At 35.0% G+C, this 24740-nt stretch overlaps 1 protein-coding gene across 19 annotated transcripts in view; it reads right to left on the bottom strand.

Moving 5' to 3' along the window:
* Nucleotides 1-24740, bottom strand: part of LOC131438316 (adenylate cyclase type 2) — a 221295-nt gene that overhangs the window by 51936 nt on the left and 144619 nt on the right. For all 19 annotated transcript variants that reach the window (XR_009230918.1, XR_009230903.1, XR_009230911.1 and 16 more), the window contains 4 exons: nt 18192-18734; nt 12825-12952; nt 11610-11768; nt 11328-11460 (listed from right to left, as the gene is read on the bottom strand). Coding sequence is in view for 1 of the 19 variants with exons in the window: in XM_058608233.1 (XP_058464216.1) it covers nt 11328-11460; nt 11610-11768; nt 12825-12952; nt 18192-18734 (963 nt within the window). In the remaining 18 variants the exon portion in view is untranslated. The remainder of the gene's footprint in view (nt 1-11327; nt 11461-11609; nt 11769-12824; nt 12953-18191; nt 18735-24740) is intronic.

Genomic DNA, 24740 nt, shown 5'->3' with positions numbered 1-24740 from the left:
AATATAGAACCAACGATAGGATGAATAAAAATTTATTGAAATGAAATTTGGAGTAGAGTAGTGAACACATAAGTGTTTTTAGCTGTTTAATGAATATAAGTTTAATTTTCAAGAAATGGAATCAATTTTTCATGTGGAGCAAGGCGAATGAAACAGAAATATGGAATAGTTTTTGTGATTTTAGTTGATAAATCGGGTTTTTGAGGCCACGTCCTTACAACTGAGATGAAATAGGGAGCCACTGCCCTATGTGATTATAAAGGCATTCATTTGAATCTAAGCTTGGATAAGCAGTCTCTAAGAAAATCTAGTGCACTTTTCAGTTCATTTTGCCAATTTTATTCCGTTACTCCTGAACTGGAAGTCAGTTCCAGATAAAAATTCAATAGGAACAGATGGCATTATAAGGCTTTTAATGTGAATCTAAGTTGAAGAAAATCAGTTGAACGGTCTCAGAGAAAATCGAGTGCTTTTTTCAATTCTTTGCATATTTTCCCTCGGAAGTCCGATCCATGTAAAATTCAATAGTAACATATATAACCAAGAGACCTATTATTTGCATCTAAGTTTGTGTAAATCGGTTCAGCCAGCTGTGAAAAAATCGAGTACACATTTTTGTTACATACACACAAACATATAATTTTTGAATATAGTGGAATTAGATAAAATTATTTTCAAATTCATTCCACTAACCGCTTCAAAAAAGTTAATTTCTAAGTTTGTTAAGCTATGTACAACAAGAGATATTCACAACCAAAAACTTGCCATTTGTCAACACCCACACGGTGAATTTTGAAAATGCATCTCATAGTAAAGTAAGAAATATTTACGACAAACAAAATGCAATGTAATGTTTATAAGTGCACTTTTTTTCTTGTTACAAAAAATTACATAAAATTACAAAAAATCTGAAGCATATCGCCACAAAATGAATGGTCCCTAGCATTTCAATTCTCTTACTGCAATTGTAGATTGCTTTGCCAAGCAAAATAAAAAAAACGAAATGGAAAACTGTTTTTCTCTGTCTTCCGCCACCCCCTTTCCAGCGAAGCTTAAACATCCACATTACATCGTAATCCAAAACTTAAGAAGTATTCTTAGAACGTAAACCGGACCATCATGAACGCGTTTGTGGGAAACGTACCGGAATAATTTTAATTTCAACAGCCCTGTTGTGCAAATCGGGAAATTGCAGAAACTCTCCAGGGATCAATTATTTCAAAGCTTTGAAAAGTGTTCTCTGAAGTTGTTTTTATCTTTTTTTTCTCTCCCGAGAGCCGAATGCTTCTTTTCAGCAGGTTTTCGTTTTAACCACCCTTCGTTTCATCAGAATAGCGACCATTCCGTTTTATTTTTTCTTTCTTTCGGAAGTACGATTGCCGAGGACGGGTGACTGCGGCTGTGGATAATTATTATGTACAGATAATTTCGATTTTGCTTTGAGTTGAAGATGGATTTTTTAGGTGAACCGGAGTTTGGTAATTTTAAAAACTATCATATAGGTAAATGTATTTGATATGGTGAAATGGTTGAAAGCTGAGATATACACAAATTTGGATGTTTTACGTGCGAAATAGCATCTTTAATATTGGTATTTTCCTTCAGACACTACGTTCAATTTGTATGGGATGGTCTTTTGGGGGCTAAACTTTCCGGGTCAAGTATTTTCTCACAGCAGCGACGAGACGTCGATGTCTGTGTGAATTGCTTGTAGTACTGATTATCTGAGATTGGTGATTCACCTATTAAAATTTTCACTTTCATTGGACGTAGTCAACTATTCCTTTTCGAATAGTTGATAAACTTTTTTTTCCAATTCTTGAGAAACCCAGTAATGCGCGAACATAAATATCGCTTCCAAATCTCTGATCTTAGGTGTCGAACAACATATGAATATAGGAAAATGAGCTGAGTACCCTAAGCAGATACTCGCCTAGAACCTTGTCGGACAGCTTCCGATCCGCGTGTACGGTTTTAGACATGCCTTGTTGATTATGATGATTCTTTCCCGAAGGAGCAATATAAACATCGTAAATATTCGACCCAATGCCCAGCTGCTGGCTGAGAGAATCGATTTTTTGCCCAAAGTAAGGATACCGTGACCGACTGTATTAGAAAAAGTCTCATTTCAGAGTATTGGTATTGAGTTGAAACAAGCCGGTGCTGTACCACCTTCCGGCTGTTGTCTTGTCAAGCGACGTTAAACCCATTTATGGAAAAACGTTACGAAGATGGACAGATATAATTCGTACAGAAATGTAAAACGTGAATAATCGCAGGTATGACATGGGTTTGATCGGAATGAGTTAACCCACAGTATGCCTGGAGTGTATTGCGTTGATTTCAAAACATCGGTCGCGTTCAGTTGGTTATGTTGCGAACTGGCGTTTGATAATTGAAAATGGTGGTGCTTGGCAAATCCCAATTGAATAACACAGTTTATTTGGCTCGTGATCTGACCTAGACTGGTTCAGAAGAAAAGACATACAGATGTAAAAATCAAACTTGTGCAAGTAGCAATTACACGGGCAAAATTCCGATTCTAGAAATGAGCAAACGATTTGGGAAAAATAATATATTTTCATGTTATGATACTACACCATGATTTAAATTTCTCGGATCATGATCCATTCGGACTGATTTCGATAAAATTTAAACGTAACGCACTTGAAGTTGTTGGGTATAACTTCAGGCGTGTTTCTGCTACGATGGTATTTTTGCAACATAAATTCAGGCTTTATGTGTGATTTTTGCAACAATGGTCATTGTTGCAGTATTGTATTCAGTGAAAAGCACGACGAACTTCTTTTAAAATGAAAATATTCTGCTTTCTGTTTTTGAAAAACGACGACGCAAGAGATAACGTGTTTACTTGCGTTCATTACTTCAGTTTTGTTTTTATGTTTCAGAATTTAAACACTTAAACGAACTGCATGAGAAAACACGAGTGAATCAAGCCTATTAAAAAGAAACTCTATGTCGAATTCTTGCAAAAAAATCGTCTTATTCATAATATTCAGGTGCATCAATACAGTTTGTGTTGTTATATCTATGAAACAAATAATCAAAGTGGTTTAACAAAATATTTTTCTGATTTTCGTTAGATAGTGTTCCAAATTCACAATCGAATTGAGCGAACTAGATCCGGACGGACTTAGCCTGCGGTCATCCACGAGGATGTTCCTCCGCGGCCATCAACACTCTATAACCTTTGATAAATATTAATTGTAAAACAACACATTGTAATTTACAAATACCTTCTCTCCCCCTCTCCCCCTCTCCCCATGATTTCATCACCCCCCTCCTCCCTTTTGGATACAAACCCGGCGAACGACCAAAATTAGGTTAAAGCCGGGTATAAATAAACGATATAAAAAAAAAAAACAATCGAATTGAACGCTAGTTCTCGGAATATTATTCTAGCAACAACGATCACATCAAATATGTAAGAATACATTCGAACAAAATGTAACATTGATGTTTGTCAAATGAAAAGTGTAGCCGTGCTTAGTCTCTTATGATGTCAATTTTCGGTTCATTATCTTTATTTTTATGTTATGTTGTAACACGATTATTAAATAACATGCTTCAGGATCAAGTAAACATTTTCAGTAGGTCTTACTTTTCAATGACTGCTTTTTGCTTTAGAATTAATCTATTAATCTATCACATCACTTGAGGCAGAGGGTTCAAAGTGATATCCGGGTAGAATATTAGAGTTACGAGCTTTGAAAGAAATGCATTCTTCAAGTAATGCATTTTCGAATCATGATTATTTTTCGTGGGAGAAGAGTTATTGCTCATGATTTCATGATAAGTTAAAATGATTGGTTTCATGATTTTCTAATCATAAAAGCAGTAACGGATTTCTTTCCGTGTATCTTTCCGATAAAGAATTTGGTTTTTACAGTACTGAGTTTTTTTTCAATACTGCACGCGTATATGCCTTATTAATATAGGCAGATGCGTGATCAATTTTGAATGTAGAGCAAATGAAAAGTAATTTTGTGAAATCTTGAAGATATTTTTTATTGAAGTTTGTGGTATTTGGAATAAAATTTTCCGAGTTGGACATTAAAAATGCCTTACTCTTCTCTACACGGAGCTCGGTGTCAATTAAAGATTCCAAAAAAACATACGCTTTAGATTTCTCTGCAATGATTATGGAAGACTATAGAGCGATTCCGAAAATTAACAGTACAAAATCCAGTCGGTGTTGAACAGTCGTTCAAACCGCACGGGTATAGCTCTTGATTCAAGGCTTCAGTCTTTTTCAATGCTACCTGAATCACTAACAGGCTAAACAAAGAGTGATATTCTAATATAACCAGTCTTTTTCAAGACTAAGAAATTATTCAGCCTTTTTTAAGGCTAGCTATTCAAAGAACTATTCTTCGAACTAATCAGTCTTTATTAAGACTACCACAAAATCAGTCTTTATCAAGACTTTTCCAAACTAGGAGTTTAATCGAAGACTAATTTAGCCTAGTTAATTGAATTTAAAATTTCATTCATTTCAAAAATGCCTGCGTCCAACCGGAAAGGCAACAAGCCTAAGGCTAAATATAATTCAATACGGAATAAATCACAATCCGTTATTCAACATTTTTCTAATAACATTCACGATCTTATAGAATCTGAATGTAAAAATCCGTTGATTCAATGCCGTCTAACTATATTTACGAGATACTTCCTGAATCCGATTGTAGCGACATAGAAGAAAATTCTTCAAAAAATCCCAAAATGGACGCTTGTCGATCTGGGAAGAAACAACAATCTATGCCACCAGTGACGGTGATGATTTCCGGTGAGCATTCCGTACTGAGCTTTCTACTTTTCTCCCGGAAGTAAAAGTCTCATTTCAAATCGGACGAAGAGGAGAATGTCGAGTCTTGGTTGATTTTTTCATAAATACGTTTATTTCTTAAGGCAGTTTACATAAGTTTTTCTTCGCCGTAGCATCACTTTTACATAATATTCTTATCGTAATTTAATTCTAACATAGTCACAACGTTTTGCATTTATTAAAACATATTCTCTTATTACTTAAATATCATCTTAGGTAACTCGTCATTAATTATGAAATCTATTCGGAAATATTATTTGAACCAAACGATTAACTTCTATAAATTATAAAATAAGCTGTTATTTTCAGACATTTTGTTAATAATTTCATAGACTGTTTCGAGTTTGTTTGTATCATTACATTATTTTTATTCTAATTTAGCTATTGGTTGAACTCATGGACGTAGCTGGGATCAGAACTAAGTCTTGAAAGGGGCCTTTATTAAATTGAAACTCTAGTTTTCTTTATGAAATGATAAATAAGTTTCATGTATGAAAGGTCACGACAAGCAAGAATGTCTCGAACTGGGATATTGGATAGTCTACCTTGGGTACGCAAAGAATTTATTAGTTGAGATCTGACATCACGATACTCCACGCATGTCCAAACGACATGATCAATATCTCGATAACCTTCGCCACAAGCACAATGATTAGTCTCGGAGAGCCCAATTCGAAGGAGATGTGCATCTAACGTGTAGTGATTGGACATGAGTCTAGACATCACACGAATGAAATCTCTACTCACATCCAGTCCCCTGAACCATGCCTTTGTCGATATTTTCGGAATAATTGAGTGCATCCACCGACCCAGATCATCTTTATCCCAAGAAGCTTGCCAGCTGGCAAGTGTTCTTTGGCGAGACGAGCTATAGAATTCGTTGAAAGCAATTGGTCTCTCATAAATTTCACCCTCAATAGCACCACGTTTGGCTAAAATATCGGCTCTTTCATTGCCAGGAATGGAGCAAGAGTCTTGGTTGATAGATTGGAAGATTATGATCGTCTTATCCGATATCTGTCCGAGAAACTTCATAAATTTTATTCATATGATATAAAATCAGACAGACCCTTCAAGGCTGTCTTGAAAGGCTTAGCAAATGATCAAAGTACTGATGAAATTAAAAATGAACTAAAAGAATTGCTTGGTTTTGCCCCTTCCCAAGTAATACTTATGAGAAAAAGAGGGAATCTTGGTACTTCTAAACCACGCTCTGGAATTTCTCATGAACTTTTCCTAATAAACTTCAATCGAAGTGATGTAAACAATTTGAAAACTTTAGAAAAAGTATGTTTCATTTCCCACATTAAAATTCATTGGGAACATTATAAACGGCATAATGGTATTGCAAACTTAACGCAATGTCGTCGTTGCCAAGGCTTCGGCCATGGAACCAAAAATTGTCATATGGATATACGGTGTTTGAATTGTGGTAAATAGCATTCGAAAGACGTTTGTCCCATGAATGAAACCACAAATAAATTTTCAAGTTTAAATTGAGATGGAAATCATAAATCCAATTATTTGAAATGTCATGTCAGGGAAAATTTACAAATTTACAGAACATACCTGAAAATCAAAAAACCGTTATAAATGCCACGCCTAATTCTTGTAAGGCACTTATTTCTTCGAATTTAAAACAAAAACCAGGTACGCCTTCCAATTCGTCTTCTAACGAAAACATTGACAGGTAGATCGACCTCGTCATCATCTTCTTCTTATGACAGTTACACTTTGGTGACAGGTAGACAAATGCCTCTTAATTCTTCTAATGTAAATAATCAAAACACACTCACTCACTTTCTCATCGATGTTTCGACCGATTTCAACAAACTTAATGGAAGGTTTTGTGGACCCATAGGGAACTTATGAGTTTCATCAGAATCCGATTTCCGGAGTCGGATCCGGAGGATAAAGTGTGTTGAACATTCTATACCGCCACTTAAATCGTCGAAACAAAACACGTAAAACATTTTCTAAACTGAACTTCACACCGTCGTTTACAGTATTATGTCAAAATCGAATAAAATCTTCAAAATTTGAATAAAAATTAGTAACAGCACATCATGTTAGTGATGACCATACAAACTGACATCGATTATACCGGTTCTTGGATTCCAGTGCCGGAAGTACCTACAATAAACATATAATCAACTGATTCTCGTAGATAATTTACGATTTTCAAGGGTGCAAGGGTCCCGGGTTGGCGGTTCAATGCATAGGACGCTGGTCTTACAAGCCAGTTGTCGTATGTTCGAGCCCCGACCTGGAAGGATTCTTAGTGTCAGTAGGATCCATAGTACTAGCCATACAATGATTCTGTACACTAAGAATCGGCTGCGAAGTCTGTTGAAACAGAAAGGCCAAATTCCACAAAAGGAATGTAATGTCAGGACCAGAGCTGCAAATTGTCAGTCATGTCAAATGACCTTGACAGACTGACTAAAATCATCATCAACTGTAATCGGTACGGTCAATGTGTCTATCAAATGAGATACTCGATAGTTCAATGACTAAGTAGAAGTATTCTCAGTCAAAGACAGGTGACGCATTTTGTTCTCTCTCTCATTCTCCTATTCCCTGTTGAAGTAAAAAAATTCCATGAGAGTACTAACATAAACATAAATTGATAAAGTTAATTGTTCTTTGTAAAAAGTCATCGGATTTCGGAGTTTATTGGTGTACATGAATTTAATTCAATGTTTATGCTGCTTGATTAATATTTAGTCACGTCGTAATCAAGCAGTGACAGGAGAAATGAAGATAATATCAATCGCATCGGCAATCAATGAGCGTCCTGGTGAGTATAATGTCAAGAGAATTTAAATTATGACAGATCGGCTCTCAGACACTCAATATATGATGATTGGTAGAGCCAGGTCGGCAGCAGTCCAGTGACATAAACTTTCCAATCTTCGTCGTGCAAAGTTGCTCGTTGATAGTGACATTTAGCAGCTCTGGTCAGGACTTTGCTTTAAGGGTGCATCCCATCCTGGCTAAAACTCAAGTAATATGGAATTGCATTTTATATATACATACAGTGTTGGTGATTGCCGAAAATTTGACAGAAGCTGTTGTATTGCTATCTATATTGTTTACAACATTTTCAATCCGGTAGAAGATGCTACAAGAACTCGAGTCTCTCAATGCATGAACCGTGTGAGAATTTTGCTACATTTCTTCGCTCCACTTTATACTCTGAGTATTTCACGCCCTTGAAAAAAATTTACAGTCTTATAATGATTGTTGCTGTGTAGAATTTCCCACAATCGATGATTCAACTTGATGATTCTTATACTAGGTTGCAATATTTCAAAACTCTTGTGTGGAGAATTCACGGACATTTTCATAGACAAAACTTATACAAATGTTATATGCACATAGTTAGAATAAGCGGCAATAGATCTATCGCAATTATCAACTGCCTGTATAAGGAGTGTATTGAAAAGTAGTTAGCAACATTGACTTTTGAATAAAAAAGCGAAAAAAACATATTTTGACATCAGTTTTCGATATATTGTAGAAAAATTATGCATTTATGCATTTCACTGATTATATTGAAGAAAATCCTAGTTTCTGTGAAACGCTCGCACTTTGGACTTGACATTCTTCATTCAATTTTGCAAAGTTACTTACTTTTGTGACTTTTCTGGTGGCAGCTGTCCAGTTTTTTTTTTGAACTCCTGCATGTTTTGGGACACTGTACCTTCCTTCCGAAAGTGCCGCTTGACAATTGCCCAATACCTTTCAATTGGCCGAAGATCCTGGCAGTTCGGTGGGTTGATGTCCTTTTCCACGAATTGTACATTATTTTTTGACAACCACTGTAGAACGGAGTTGGCGTAGTGAGCTGAAGCCAAATCCACCCAGAAGAGAGGAGGAGCCTTAAGCTTTTCGTACAGTAGCAGCATTCTCTTCTTCAAACATTCTTCCTCGTACACCTTGGCGTTAATTGTGCCCTTCGTGAAGAAAATCGACGACCGCAGGCCACAGGTACAAATTGCTTTCCAGACCGACACCTTCTGCCCAAACTTTTCCATCGCCACCGTGGTGTCAGCGTCGTCCAGGTCCTGGTACACCGATTTCGTATAATATTGCGGTCCGGGCAGCGCTCGAGAGTCTTCCTTGGCGTAGGTTTCGTCGTCGATCAGGATGAATCCGTCTTTATTCTGTAGAATCCGGTTATACAGTTTTCGCGCTCTTGTTTTGGCCTGAACTTGCTGTACCAGGGATTTTTTCGGCACCTTCTGTTTCTTTCGCGTTTCCGGATCAATTCGACTCATCATTGAAACTATAAACCGTACCGAAAGCAATCGATTGCGCAGCTGTTATTGACATGTAAACATGTTGCTAACTACTTATCGATACACTCCTTAGAATCGGACCACGAAACGAGAATAAGCGACCGTTTGTTGCTTCAGAGAGGATCTCCACAGCAGCGTGCTAACCTTTGATTCTCATAAATGTCATCGAGAAAAATTCGCTCTCGCACTGGTGTCGATTCTATGTTAAATGAGTCATGTCGGGTTTTTGTTGGTACGATGATATGCGTCTCTCTTTGATGGCACTGATTCAATCGTGTGAAGAGTTGCCAGTGAGCGTTCTTTTAAAACGATAAAAGCCATCATTGGATACATATGTATGTAGCATTTGCACGCCATTGCGGATATCGCGAAAAAAAAAATCCGCTACGCTTACTTTCGCTACGCTTACTTTCGCTTGTTGACCTATTCATTCAACCAGATATGAACTGCGTCACTGAACACAATTTTTCGATAAAAAATGGATTTTACTAAATCTTTTCCATTCATGATTAAATTGTAGACCAAACGACGATTCATGAATAAATTATAGACCAAACTGAACAAGTTTGACAATGACACAAGACACGATTTACTTGTGATCTGTCGAAAACAGTGTTGCCTAAAAGATACCTCCAAAAAAATCACCCTTTAAATTTGTTCATTTGGCAAGATTTCAATTTTGTTAACTGCTGGTCTATCTTCGCAGCGCTTGAATTCAACATATAATGAGGCGTGGTTGCGACGGCCAAGTTCCAGGCTTTTGTAGATCATATTACTCATTTTAAATACTCTATTGTTCATACAGTGTATGTCTTGGTTTCTATGGTCTCGATCGTAAGCAAATTTCTACTGTGTTGCCCTTGAGTATAAATGACATCTTGCATCTACCGAAGTGGACAATATTGGGTTATAGCCAAATGATGGTCGTAGGTGACAAGCGATTCACATGGAATCTGTGTGTTCTGAACGAAAGTGATATTAGTAGATATAAGCGTTTCTTGGTGTACATGAATAAAAAAACGTATGTCTTTGAGGGTACCGAGGAAAAACTTTCTACACACTTTCGTTTCGATCGATTATCATGATTCTTCAAGTCGTTATCGGCCGAGTGCACTTCCGTAGTACAATTCATAAATCCCCATAGACTGTACTTGTTGTTTTTAGTTTTTACATAATGCAACACCTTCAGCAAATTCAATGGCTTTGCATTCTTTATAGAATTCGAGATCAAAGTGCATTTGCTGCAAAATTTTTAGTAACGAAAATAGGAAACGCACCTGTTTGAAAACAACAATAACTGTGGTATTTCGTGTTGCCAGCGGTCCCTTTGTTCGTTAAATTTACTTATATCGAAATCATCTTCTTGCTCCTAACCCTTCGTTCTTTATTTCTGCCGTTCTGGCCGCAGGCGGTCTATTTTGTAGATTATCTCGGACGATGATGCTTTCATACTGAATATATGCAGATAAATGAATTGCGACAGTAAAATCGTAAAGGGGAAAGTGAGAAGAGGTACTTTTCTACATGTTAAGATCAAATAAACAGAAAGTAACGAACCGTTACTGAAAATATTTTAAAAATCCTTCAAACATCACTTATTAATTCTATGTATTTGTTCGAAGAAAAATCAATGACTATCATAATGAATTACTACCAACAAAAAATATTTTTTGGGGGGAGATGCAGGACCCTGTTTCAGTTTTTGATTTCGGGAGGGACCAGGGCCTCTCGGGCCTCCCTTCTGGGTACGTGCCTGCGTGCGGAAGCTTTTACGTTTCCAATTAATATGTAACATTTAATTAGCTGTATCATGATCAGGTAGTCATGAAAACACGATTAAGTAGACTATGATAAAGCTTCTAATTAAGTTCAGCTGATGTGGATGAACTTTATTGCCAATTTGGCGATTGAAGTCATAACGAATAACATTTTATGTGTACATAATATGTGTCGAGATTAATGCAATATTTTTATAATGGAGCGAGCAAACGGATACAACTCATATTACGTTCATTACTTTCATTATGAGTGCTTCAGCAGCGCGACATCATAATATGTATTATCTTTTGTTCATATTCCCTCTCAGTATCTTCAAAGCCCTTGCATCATTAATACAACTCTGGAAACTGAACGCGTGCTTCAGATCTGATGACTAAAATAAAACCGGGTGAATTTACCTTGGGAGGTACGATGAGATATGTTTCAATTTTATGATCCGCCAGGTACGACTCCCGACTTGCTCCGTTTCCTGGTTCTACTTCAAATTTGTCACCGAGGTAATCCAAGGTAGCTTTCGTGATATGGACTCGTCTGTGAATTATGGAGAAAATAAAACATGTAGGCCATGTAATGTAAGTGAAAGGAGAAATTCTGCTCCATAGTGCAGCCCAATTGACACTTGATTCGTTGCTTGGGCAACCAAAATGAAATCGTTACAAAGCATATTTGACAATTCTTACCCGGCAACGCCTCCACTTTCCATGTGATTCGCCAGAGTAACGTCGTCACTCCATACATCAAACTGCCACTTGCGGAGGCCCAGAACGCCGCACAGCACATTGCCGGTGTGAATACCGATCCGCATGTCAACGTTGAACCCTGTAGCCTCCCGGACTAAACTGCAACCGGAAAGGATAAAATTAACACTGTTGCTGAACGAGAACAATAAACGATGCGTAAAATAAGATTTTCCGACGTCTGTTGAAATGTGTGCGTTTGTTTTTTGGGTTACTGGAGTGTTTTGACTGGGGGGTAGATATGGACTGTTTTGAAACTTTTTTTATATTTTAGTACTAGTTTGTTTATTTTTTATTTGTCTATAAACAACCAATCTTCTAAGCTTATCAGTAGAGTTGGAAAATGAATGAATTTTTCATGGGTATAATCAAAACCAAAGACGAGAAACCGAATCAAAATTATGAAAAACTAGTAGAGTTACATTGGACTGGCATTGACTCACTCGAGTTTGGGTGTAGCACCAGCACAGAAATCGAAAAAACGCTATGTAACTAATCAGGCTCATAAATCTAGTCTTCAACATGCGATGGTTTAAATTGAAAACCTACCAACCCACGCTTACTACAAATCGTTTACAGTGAATACAACACTATACCGTCGAACATGGAACGTAGCAACCTGTGGTTACTTACCATCTCTCTGATGGATCGCTAATGAGCTGTCAAGTGCTCCTTCCTGCTACTTTACAGACTTCATACGGTTTTACTTACGATCTTCTCACAGGTACATCTTCTAAACGGTCTAAATTGTTGACAGCCCTTCCCCGGTCCGAGTAAACAAATGTGAATTGATTAAATTTCAGTTACAAGGCTCTGCAGGAGCTTGACAAACTTTATGAACTTGTCACAACAGCGTTGAGTACATCCCATATCTTATCGAGTATCTAAAGCAAGTAGGGGAAATTAATAGGTAGGTTCCCTGTAGCGAATCATCTCGTATATATTACAGAAGCAACAAAATGAGTGCGGTTGTCGTTAACAAAATATCCGGACGATTTTAGACTCAGAGCACGGATTCATCTTGATAACCGTGAAGCTCATATTCATTTTTCAATAAAGATGACAGCTCGGTGAGCCTATCTCGAGCAGTGGAGTGTGCGTGTGTGTGTGTTGGCCTGTGAATAAGTGCCTGTCGAAGTCAAGGGAGCAATCACTTACCGAATGGCATCTATCATTTGTAGTCCCATGTTGACACAATTGGCAGCGTGTTGAGGCCGTGACACCGGAAGACCCGACACGCAGTAGTAACAATCACCGAGGATCTTTATCCGTAGACATTGATTCTCCTGGTCGGAAGATCCCATTACAGCAATGGAAATAGTAAGATAGGTGAAAATAGGTATCAGTAGGTAGTACGTTTTTATATTTCAGAGCATATAATGGATGCCTGCTTGTCACAATAAAGTAGCAGTGATTACTAATACATAATTTGGTTGCCGACAAACTGGAAAAAATAGAGCGACAAAACTCAATTACAAAGTTTTGTGTTGTGCTAATTAACTGCAATCAAATATACAGACTCTCGGCGTCCATTACAAATGGGTTTATTTAATTTTGTAAACAAGCGGTTATGACTATTTTTAGGTTTGTTGGAACATAATAAAATTGCATTTAGTGCCCATTTTTCCTTCTGTACTTTTAGTTGTCGGATAATGTTGTCATCTCATTAGTCGACCCACCACATAATTTAGCGGGAAAATGTGTAATGCTGTTATTATAGAGACACTAAAATTCAATATGAACGCATCGATTTTTATTTTCCCCTCATTTGTTGCGATGTAATAATAATTTTAGCGATAGGTATTGCTAACGTCATATTTCACTATGATTAACTATTGTGAGTTGCTTAGAAAATGGTTTTGTAATTGATACCCTTCCTACGAGAGCCATAATCATCAGCTTACTTCTATCGATAACAAGAAAAGATAAATAATTAGAAATTAGAGAATAAATGTTGATTCATGACCATTCAACAGAAAGACGACGACTCATCACTGTTACCTGGAATTGGTACGGTTGGGTTGGGAGGAACTTGATACGCTTGAGAGGGATCTTAACGCATCCAGAGAGTGGGGCCCGAGGGGCCCTGGCCCCTTCCGAAATCAGAAACAGAAACGTAAAAAAAGTTTGAGAAATATTATGGGGTTGTTGATCCTGTAGACTACATCGTGAGATAGAGGCCGATAAAGCACGCAACGGCAGGTCCTACGAAGCACAACAGAGTCAAAACCACATAAAATGGAGGATGAAACCGAGGTAAAATAAATGACAATAATAATAATAATACATAAAATAGTAGTTTAGTTTTTGATTTTTTCGCATTAAAAATGCCTTACTCTTCGCTATACGGGGCCGGGTGTCAATTAAAAGTTTCAAAAATAGCCGCGTAACCTTTTTTCGTCATAATTTTGAACGTTAATAATTCAGTCATTTGTTGATGGATTGATATAATTTAACAACCAATCGATTCGGAAACTTTTAACATAAACATATATGGCAACGTCGTTTCAGTATTTCAATAGCATACTATTGAAAAAATGGTTAGAATCGACCTATGTTTTCATCCACCAATCCCAGTTGTACAAAATGACGTCAACTTCTTGTTCTGCATAGGAGGCTTTGCGTCATGCATAAAAAAACACCGCATCGTTATGCGTAGTATGACAAGAAATCTATAAATATATGCTGCACCATATTTCTTTGCCTAGTTGATGTTTGACTGTGAATGAAACAAGTAGCTCGTCCAGTGAGTTGATAACTGAATTGTATATGCGTTCACTTGCTGGATTGTCGCTTTTGCATTAACATAACATATGTGTTGGTGAAATTTCCTGTTGTCTGCGCAACACCGTGTTCGCTTGAGTATCTTATATATCATCTAGCTATTGAAGAACCGAATCAGCGTGGTTACCGATTCTTTTGAAATATCCCATGTAATTAGCATAATTTAGTCGATTTTGCCATTAAAAATGCCTTACACTTCGCTTCCCGAGGCTGGGTGTCAATTTAAAACATGCAAAACTAATCGCGTAACATTTTTCTGTCATAATTTTGAACGCTTATAACTCAGTCATCTGTCAGTCATAAATCCATCATATAATTCAACAACCAATCGATTCAGAAACATTTAACTTAAACTTATGAGATAACGTCATTTGAATAATTCAATTGCATACCATTGAAAAATTGGTTTGAATTGAGTATTTCATTTTGGTTCTCTGGCAACTATCAGGCCAATTTTGAATTATCGGCGATAGATTTTTTGCGGATCTAATTTGCAGCGCTTGTTCCTCAATGATTTGTTAATGTATTTTCCTAATTTAAATGATTCCAAAACTTCAATATTGTAAGCTTAAAAATGTTTTAATTTGTCAACGGATCGGTTTGCATACTTAAGTCTCCATTCCTATATGAACAAAACGTGACAATATGACTGAACAAGTTGTTGTCCCACCAGGAATGAAATGCTTCAAAAGATTCAAAATTAAATTCTGAAACTTATCTAAAAGCAGCACATCCTCGGTTTAGTAGTATAAATGAGTTCTACAGGATCACATATACAGTACAATTAGATGAAATATAGTATAGTATCAAAGATAAACTCAATGTAAGTTTACCTGCGATTTTACATGTATTTTTTGAATAGGAACCCTCAGATTATCGACGATTTTGAAGAAGGATTAATAAAATTACACTATTACTGAGTTTACTGGTACAACATTTTTCGTTAAAATAAATAAAATCTTCTTTTGGATCGATTAATTGTTTAAAAAATAATAAGTTTGTACATTTCTCGAAAATTATTATCATAAAATGATATAGTTTCATTTGTTCAGGTTAAAATCTTTAGGTTGTTTGTATCTGAAATTAAGCTTTCTAGTAAGTTTGAATTCATCATAATTGACTTCTAGTTAAAGGACGTTATTCAAAACTTAACAATGTAAAAATTTGTGGAAAGGTATCAAAATTGAATAGAATCAATTATCGAGAAAGAATCTAATTGTCAATTTTATCATTCGCTAACAATCCAAGCGCTTAAACTAGAGCAAGTTTGTAATTAGTCAATTGAATAAGTTTTTAGTTTAGTGTATCATCGTCATTATCATCTTTATTTTTGTATTAATTATGAAGACCCTAGAAACGTTCCATTTTTAATGCTATTGTGCTCGGTCGTGTTTTGAATACAACCCTCTAGCGTATCATACGTTACTTTTTTATAAGTTATAGGCGTTACGAAGCGTTACATGCGTAACTTTTTCGTGAATCATAGGCGGAACGAAGCTTTACTTTTTGTAAGTTACAGCCGTTACGAAGCGTTAAGTTTGTTATTTTTTGTAAGTTATAAGCGTTACAACGCGTTAAATGCGCTAACTTTTTGTGAGTTATTACGTTACGAAATGTTGCAATCGTTATTTATTTGTAAGTTACAACCCTACAAACGACTCTTTTTATAAGTTTTGGACGTTACAAAACTTTACATGCGTTAAAATGAAATACAATAACCTTCTCTCGGACACAGTCACAAATTTCATTTAATTACTCCATAATGACGGTTTCAGTGGAAAAGTTTAAAGTGTTTGTGAAAAACACCTATAGAAGAAACACCGAGAATTTGGTACATTAGTAATCTTCAGTAACATTATTTTATTATCTGAGGGCCCCTTCCGAAACGGAATAGGGGCCTGGTCTTAGTAAGTGTTTCTAAAAAGGGAGGGTTTAATGTTTGTAGCGGCATAGCTCCGAAACTACTGAACGGATTGCTATCAAACTTGGCACAGGTACTTCTTGCTCTTCAGAGATGTATGTTATAAGGAAATTTTTAGGGAAAGAGTGTGAATTTGAACCTCGAACATACTTTTGTAAAACTGTGTTTTTGGAGAGTGTATATAATGAGTGCCCCTAAAACCCTGTTTTTAGAGGCACCCCCTTGTTTATTGCGAAGTTGCTAGGATTTTTTAAGATACGATACTTTTTGATCTTCAGATCACGGTCTTTTTGGGAAGGCGGGAGGTTTGATAAAGTAAGGGTGTCAACGAAGGAAGGGGGATGTGAAGGATAAATTGTTTAAATGATCGAACATAATTCCGAAACAACTCAATAGAATACCACCTTACTTGACACAAAAAATTCTTGCTGGTCATAGCTTGCTATAAGGGACGCTGTGAGGAATATAGTAAGGGATATAGTGAGTATTTGCTAACAGGGGGAATCCACCTAGTGGTGTTATAATGCTTTTCTCTTAAAACTCATGATTTCAAAAATACTAGGGGATTCTTAGAAAAACTTTTCTTTGAATATTAAATAGGAACAAAAAAGTTTGTTTGTTGACCCTGTTATTTGAGTCTACGTTTGTGAAAATCGACTTTACTGTTTCTGAGAAAATTTGAGATTTCGACTACTATTCCCGGTACTTCCGAGACCGGGAACTGCGAACCGGCATATTTGAAATCGATTATTTCGTCCAGCAACTAGCATAATCTATAAATTGAAACAGCTTTGAACTAAATTCAGAAGATTTTTATGTGTTTTACTTTACCGCTCTATATGGCAGATTGCAATTTCGTACACATTACCCTGTATTTCCGGAACCGAAAGCCGGGTCTGGGTCTAAATAATGAAAACACATCATTTTGCGATTTTTTTTCTAGAACTATCGTTCATCAAAATAAATGCAAACGTTTTGCATAAAACAAAGCATCATTCGAAGAACATTTTGCTTTTTTTTTTTCTTGGAAAAATGTTGTGGAATAAGTTGGTGAAAAGGAATTTTTGAGAACGCTACTTAAAAATCATGATTTGCGGTGTCCACTGTATCTCAGCGCAGGCTAATCCGAAGTCAACAAATCAAAGCAGCATAGATAGAGTAGATGTTTTTCTAGACCGCAACGTTTCTGTTTGATTTTTTTAATTTGCTTGAATTTTTGGGGGTTATTTAAAGTATAAACTTCGATTTTTCACGAAAAAATCCGCCAATTCGTAGCTGTAAGACCTCCCCAAATCGTAGCTTGTGAACATCGATTCAGCCATCTCCGGGAAAAGAGAGTGCACATATTTTCATTATTTATTGTTGCAAAAGTTACCCTGTAATTCCGGAACCGGAAATCTATTATAATTAGTTAAACCCGGAGTGAAGCAAAAGCTGAAAAAATCTCATATGTAAACATCTAAATTATTTTAAAAAATAAACAAGTTTAATTTGTTGCGATTTCAAATAGTTGAATTTAATTTCCATCTATTTTGAACACAATGTCATGACTCATGACACTTACGTTTCGTTATTCGTAAAGTAATGGTGGGGAAATCTCGAGCCTCACATTACTCTCAAAATGAAGATTAAAGCAAATTAACCTAATGTATTTGTTACTTGATATTTTCTAATGCTGCATGGTATAAAATCCCACTCAGCCATCAAAGCCAACAACCGACACAACATACATTCCTGTGAAAACCATCAAACCGCATGATTACATACTCAGTGATTAGAATAAATTAGCAGTCTACTTCGGCGTACCACCTGACACTCACCTGTGCAATTTGGTCGAATCGACCGAACAACTCGTTCAGCGTTTTGACCAGATCGGACGCGGTCAGTTGTTCCGAGAGGGGTGTGAAGTTTACAATGTCCGCATACAGGATTGACACGTTGTTGTGACGCTGGACGTGCATCTCATGGAAGCGTGTTTGACTTTGTCCTCCAGCTGTTTGACAGGCGTCCGCCATTTTCAGCATTATGCTGCGTTTTACCTCGGCTGCAATGTAGGCCGGTATTACGCTCAGTAGCAGCTGTTCCTGTTGTTCCCGTTCGCATTCCAGCCGAACCCGTTGCTCGATCCCCGTTCGGGTTCCATCGACGGCATCGATGTGGGCAGCGTCGGACATGATGCGATAGTACAAACCCATGATGGTAGCCGACGCTAGGAAGATCATTTCCGCCAGTAGCTGCGAAAAGAAGTAGGTCGGCAGGTCGTGTACTCCGGGCCAAAGCCGGTAGCCGATGTGAATCAGGCACAGGATCACTGCTAGTACTACCGATACTGGCCATGAGATGGGCAGCATCGTGTGTACCCCCTAGTGGGATTCAAAAGAGAACGATTAAAAATGTGAGCAAAAAATAGTTTTTATGTTGATATTCAATTTGCAACATTGATGGAATGGCGAAGGCTAGATAACGAGTAGGATGAGATAAATTACGTTTTTTTATATCCACCCTCATCTTCCCCAATGTTAAAAGCAAGACGGTAACTTGCTCATTTGATGTGAATGACTAATTTCGTTTACAGTTGAGAAAAGGAAACTAAACAGAACACGCAAATTAATTATCCATTTTATGAGCTACATCCAATGTAAGGATTACTCGTTTCTTTACCTTAACAAGTAGGATGATGTAGCAAGCTTCAGATTTTTCATATGATAGGGTGAAGGGAACCGACGTAACGAGTTGCATTCCACTACATCTAATAAAGGGTTTAGTTCAGCCTAGTTGCCTCGAGAGAGTAGTGAAAGTGTTCCCTTTTCTATTTATGTAGGAATCCTGACTATTATGGAAGTTATTATGTATACCTTTTTCAGCTGTCTATAAAACTAAACACAATCAGGAAATCAAAGTATATGTTTATTTACAGCTTGACAGAATGTTTTTTAATATCGCACATTGGTCTTAGGAGTGTCCTGCGGGAACAAAGTTTGAACATATGGAGACGATCGAATGATATATGTGTCTACTTTGAAAGTTTTTCTATTACATTCTTTTTGTGGAATTTGACCATTCTGTTTCAACAGACTTCTCAGCCGATTCTTAGCGTACAGAATCGTTCGTGAATCTTTCAATAGACGTTTGACAATAGCCAGGAAGGCTGGAAGCGGAATAAAAATAGATTTCAGTAACTACCAGAGAGACGAGAAAGTGAAGTACATATTGCAGAAAGGGAGCGGGTCAGTTCGCCGAAAGGGTCATTTCGTCGAAAGAGTCATTTCTCCGAAGGGGTAATTTCAAATACATCATATTATTATTTTTTGCGTTGTTATGACTCTTATATAACTGATCTGGCACTGAGTTGGCCGCCGACCCACCATCGGAAGCGGCGGCCTCTTGCATACAAATCTGTAATCGCCTCGTTTGCCCGGTCTACTCAAAGCTACGTTTCTTTGATTTAGCTAGGTTCGAACGAGCTGTAGCGAGGTCGGACAGCATACGAATCAAATCGATATGGCGAAGCCGCATTAGATATTTTTCACTTAGTAAACGGAAAAGACCACGTACATTTGTTTGGTAGATACACCTATGCAAATGCTTTGATGCTTAGTGGCTAATAGTCAACAAGTTTCCTTGGGAACTCCGTTCTTAGGTTCATGAATCAATCTTTATTCCAGAGTACAAGAATCAATCTTTATTCAAGAAATACAATTGTACTTCAACAAAACGGACGTTATCGTATTATGATTCATTTGTGTTTATTTTGAATCAATTCCAATTATAATATCAAGACAATTACAAAAATCGGCGAAATGACCCTTTCGGCGAAACGGTTTTCGGCGAAATGACCCTGATCCTTGCAGAAGAGATCAGATCTTTCGTTTGTACGTATAATGTGATTAGATAAAAAACATGTCCCCAACATTCGTGCATACTTCCAAGCACCGTCAATATGGGATGACTTCCCAGGTGAAAACTGTACCGAACTGTAATGATAAGCGGAATGCGGAGGCAAAATCCCGGACTCGCAAGTTGTATCGCGAATATTTGACGGAGTTTTTCTGCGTGATAATGGACGAAGTAACTTATGTGCTGGATGACATTAAGCAGCTTTTCGGAATGTAATTTTATACTGTTACGCAACGGCGCAGAGAAGTATTTCTGGACGAGGAAAAATGCCAAGTTTCCCAAAAAATATTTGATTTGGTAGGCCATATGCAGCTTCGAGTGTTCGAGCAAGCCAAAACTTCATCGCTACCGGAACGGCAAGCAAAGAAATAGTACCATTCCTACGCATGCATGACATTCCCTATCTATTCTGACCTAATTTGGCATCTTTGGCATAATCACTACACTAAAGATGTTTTGGAATGGTATAAAGCGAATGGAGTCCATGCTCTACCGAAGGAGGCGAATCCAACTTCCCGAGGTTGTGATATTGCGAATCCTCTTGATACAAGCTACAACTAATAAAAAATTTCCAAAATCTTGGACAAAAGCAGCTAAATCGGTTGCAGATAAATCTGCACAGACTCTAATGGCTGGAGTAAACTTAAAAGTTCGTAGTTTCTTCATGCAGACTAATTAAGTAACTGAAATTAAGTATAAGAAAACTAATAATTAACAATTAAATGAATAAAAATGCATCTTTAATTGAAATATCAGCAAATTTGCTTCATTCCAAATTTAATCTGCCCTGATTTTGTCGCGAAAAAGTCTTATTTGCCGTAATTGTTCCGGTACTCATAAGGAAAATGATGCAATATTCTGGTCAATATCACCTTTACTAAATAAACATTGTTTAAGTAGTAAGTAAATAGATTTAGGCACAAAGTATTTCCTAAATCTTTAGACACACGCCCTTGCAAATCTTCTAGCATCTTTCGATGTCTGACTGAGAATGATTTCAATTCAGAACGACACGATACGAACAATATAGTATTCTTGTAAGGACATGTCACTTGCTGGAAAGACAACTTTACGGTTTAATGGCGAAAGAGACAAAGGACACATTAAAAAATTATCGTTCATGGGAGTAAGTAAGTAAAGTAAGTAAAGTAAGTAAAGTAAGTAAAGTAAGTAAAGTAAGTAAAGTAAGTAAAGTAAGTAAAGTAAGTAAAGTAAGTAAAGTAAGTAAAGTAAGTAAAGTAAGTAAAGTAAGTAAAGTAAGTAAAGTAAGTAAAGTAAGTAAAGTAAGTAAAGTAAGTAAAGTAAGTAAAGTAAGTAAAGTAAGTAAAGTAAGTGAAGTAAGTAAAGTAAGTAAAGTAAGTAAAGTAAGTAAAGTAAGTAAAGTAAGTAAAGTAAGTAAAGTAAGTAAAGTAAGTAAAGTAAGTAAAGTAAGTAAAGTAAGTAAAGTAAGTAAAGTAAGTAAAGTAAGTAAAGTAAGTAAAGTAAGTAAAGTAAGTAAAGTAAGTAAAGTAAGTAAAGTAAGTAAAGTAAGTAAAGTAAGTAAAGTAAGTAAAGTAAGTAAAGTAAGTAAAGTAAGTAAAGTAAGTAAAGTAAGTAAAGTAAGTAAAGTAAGTAAAGTAAGTAAAGTAAGTAAAGTAAGTAAAGTAAGTAAAGTAAGTAAAGTAAGTAAAGTAAGTAAAGTAAGTAAAGTAAGTAAAGTAAGTAAAGTAAGTAAAGTAAGTAAAGTAAGTAAAGTAAGTAAAGTAAGTAAAGTAAGTAAAGTAAGTAAAGTAAGTAAAGTAAGTAAAGTAAGTAAAGTAAGTAAAGTAAGTAAAGTAAGTAAAGTAAGTAAAGTAAGTAAAGTAAGTAAAGTAAGTAAAGTAAGTAAAGTAAGTAAAGTAAGTAAAGTAAGTAAAGTAAGTAAAGTAAGTAAAGTAAGTAAAGTAAGTAAAGTAAGTAAAGTAAGTAAAGTAAGTAAAGTAAGTAAAGTAAGTAAAGTAAGTAAAGTAAGTAAAGTAAGTAAAGTAAGTAAAGTAAGTAAAGTAAGTAAAGTAAGTAAAGTAAGTAAAGTAAGTAAAGTAAGTAAAGTAAGTAAAGTAAGTAAAGTAAGTAAAGTAAGTAAAGTAAGTAAAGTAAGTAAAGTAAGTAAAGTAAGTAAAGTAAGTAAAGTAAGTAAAGTAAGTAAAGTAAGTAAAGTAAGTAAAGTAAGTAAAGTAAGTAAAGTAAGTAAAGTAAGTAAAGTAAGTAAAGTAAGTAAAGTAAGTAAAGTAAGTAAAGTAAGTAAAGTAAGTAAAGTAAGTAAAGTAAGTAAAGTAAGTAAAGTAAGTAAAGTAAGTAAAGTAAGTAAAGTAAGTAAAGTAAGTAAAGTAAGTAAAGTAAGTAAAGTAAGTAAAGTAAGTAAAGTAAGTAAAGTAAGTAAAGTAAGTAAAGTAAGTAAAGTAAGTAAAGTAAGTAAAGTAAGTAAAGTAAGTAAAGTAAGTAAAGTAAGTAAAGTAAGTAAAGTAAGTAAAGTAAGTAAAGTAAGTAAAGTAAGTAAAGTAAGTAAAGTAAGTAAAGTAAGTAAAGTAAGTAAAGTAAGTAAAGTAAGTAAAGTAAGTAAAGTAAGTAAAGTAAGTAAGTAAGTAAGTAAGTAAAGTAAGTAAAGTAAGTAAAGTAAGTAAAGTAAGTAAAGTAAGTAAAGTAAGTAAAGTAAGTAAAGTAAGTAAAGTTAGTAAAGTAAGTAAGTAAGTAAAGTAAGTAAAGTAAGTAAAGTAAGTAAAGTAAGTAAAGTAAGTAAAGTAAGTAAAGTAAGTAAAGTAAGTAAAGTAAGTAAAGTAAGTAAAGTAAGTAAAGTAAGTAAAGTAAGTAAAGTAAGTAAAGTAAGTAAAGTAAGTAAAGTAAGTAAAGTAAGTAAAGTAAGTAAAGTAAGTAAAGTAAGTAAAGTAAGTAAAGTAAGTAAAGTAAGTAAAGTAAGTAAAGTAAGTAAAGTAAGTAAAGTAAGTAAAGTAAGTAAAGTAAGTAAAGTAAGTAAAGTAAGTAAAGTAAGTAAAGTAAGTAAAGTAAGTAAAGTAAGTAAAGTAAGTAAAGTAAGTAAAGTAAGTAAAGTAAGTAAAGTAAGTAAAGTAAGTAAAGTAAGTAAAGTAAGTAAAGTAAGTAAAGTAAGTAAAGTAAGTAAAGTAAGTAAAGTAAGTAAAGTAAGTAAAGTAAGTAAAGTAAGTAAAGTAAGTAAAGTAAGTAAAGTAAGTAAAGTAAGTAAAGTAAGTAAAGTAAGTAAAGTAAGTAAAGTAAGTAAAGTAAGTAAAGTAAGTAAAGTAAGTAAAGTAAGTAAAGTAAGTAAAGTAAGTAAAGTAAGTAAAGTAAGTAAAGTAAGTAAAGTAAGTAAAGTAAGTAAAGTAAGTAAAGTAAGTAAAGTAAGTAAAGTAAGTAAAGTAAGTAAAGTAAGTAAAGTAAGTAAAGTAAGTAAAGTAAGTAAAGTAAGTAAAGTAAGTAAAGTAAGTAAAGTAAGTAAAGTAAGTAAAGTAAGTAAAGTAAGTAAAGTAAGTAAAGTAAGTAAAGTAAGTAAAGTAAGTAAAGTAAGTAAAGTAAGTAAAGTAAGTAAAGTAAGTAAAGTAAGTAAAGTAAGTAAAGTAAGTAAAGTAAGTAAAGTAAGTAAAGTAAGTAAAGTAAGTAAAGTAAGTAAAGTAAGTAAAGTAAGTAAAGTAAGTAAAGTAAGTAAAGTAAGTAAAGTAAGTAAAGTAAGTAAAGTAAGTAAAGTAAGTAAAGTAAGTAAAGTAAGTAAAGTAAGTAAAGTAAGTAAAGTAAGTAAAGTAAGTAAAGTAAGTAAAGTAAGTAAAGTAAGTAAAGTAAGTAAAGTAAGTAAAGTAAGTAAAGTAAGTAAAGTAAGTAAAGTAAGTAAAGTAAGTAAAGTAAGTAAAGTAAGTAAAGTAAGTAAAGTAAGTAAAGTAAGTAAAGTAAGTAAAGTAAGTAAAGTAAGTAAAGTAAGTAAAGTAAGTAAAGTAAGTAAAGTAAGTAAAGTAAGTAAAGTAAGTAAAGTAAGTAAAGTAAGTAAAGTAAGTAAAGTAAGTAAAGTAAGTAAAGTAAGTAAAGTAAGTAAAGTAAGTAAAGTAAGTAAAGTAAGTAAAGTAAGTAAAGTAAGTAAAGTAAGTAAAGTAAGTAAAGTAAGTAAAGTAAGTAAAGTAAGTAAAGTAAGTAAAGTAAGTAAAGTAAGTGAAGTAAGTAAAATAAGTAAAGTAAGTAAAGTAAGTAAAGTAAGTAAAGTAAGTAAAGTAAGTAAAGTAAGTAAAGTAAGTAAAGTAAGTAAAGTAAGTAAAGTAAGTAAAGTAAGTAAAGTAAGTAAAGTAAGTAAAGTAAGTAAAGTAAGTAAAGTAAGTGAAGTAAGTAAAATAAGTAAAATAAGTAAAGTAAGTAAAGTAAGTAAAGTAAGTAAAGTAAGTAAAGTAAGTAAAGTAAGTAAAGTAAGTAAAGTAAGTAAAGTAAGTAAAGTAAGTAAAGTAAGTAAAGTAAGTAAAGTAAGT

The sequence above is a fragment of the Malaya genurostris genome, chromosome 3, assembly GCF_030247185.1.
Source record: "Malaya genurostris strain Urasoe2022 chromosome 3, Malgen_1.1, whole genome shotgun sequence".
Classification (NCBI taxonomy): domain Eukaryota; kingdom Metazoa; phylum Arthropoda; class Insecta; order Diptera; family Culicidae; genus Malaya; species Malaya genurostris.
This window is presented reverse-complemented; position numbering and strand designations above follow the sequence as displayed.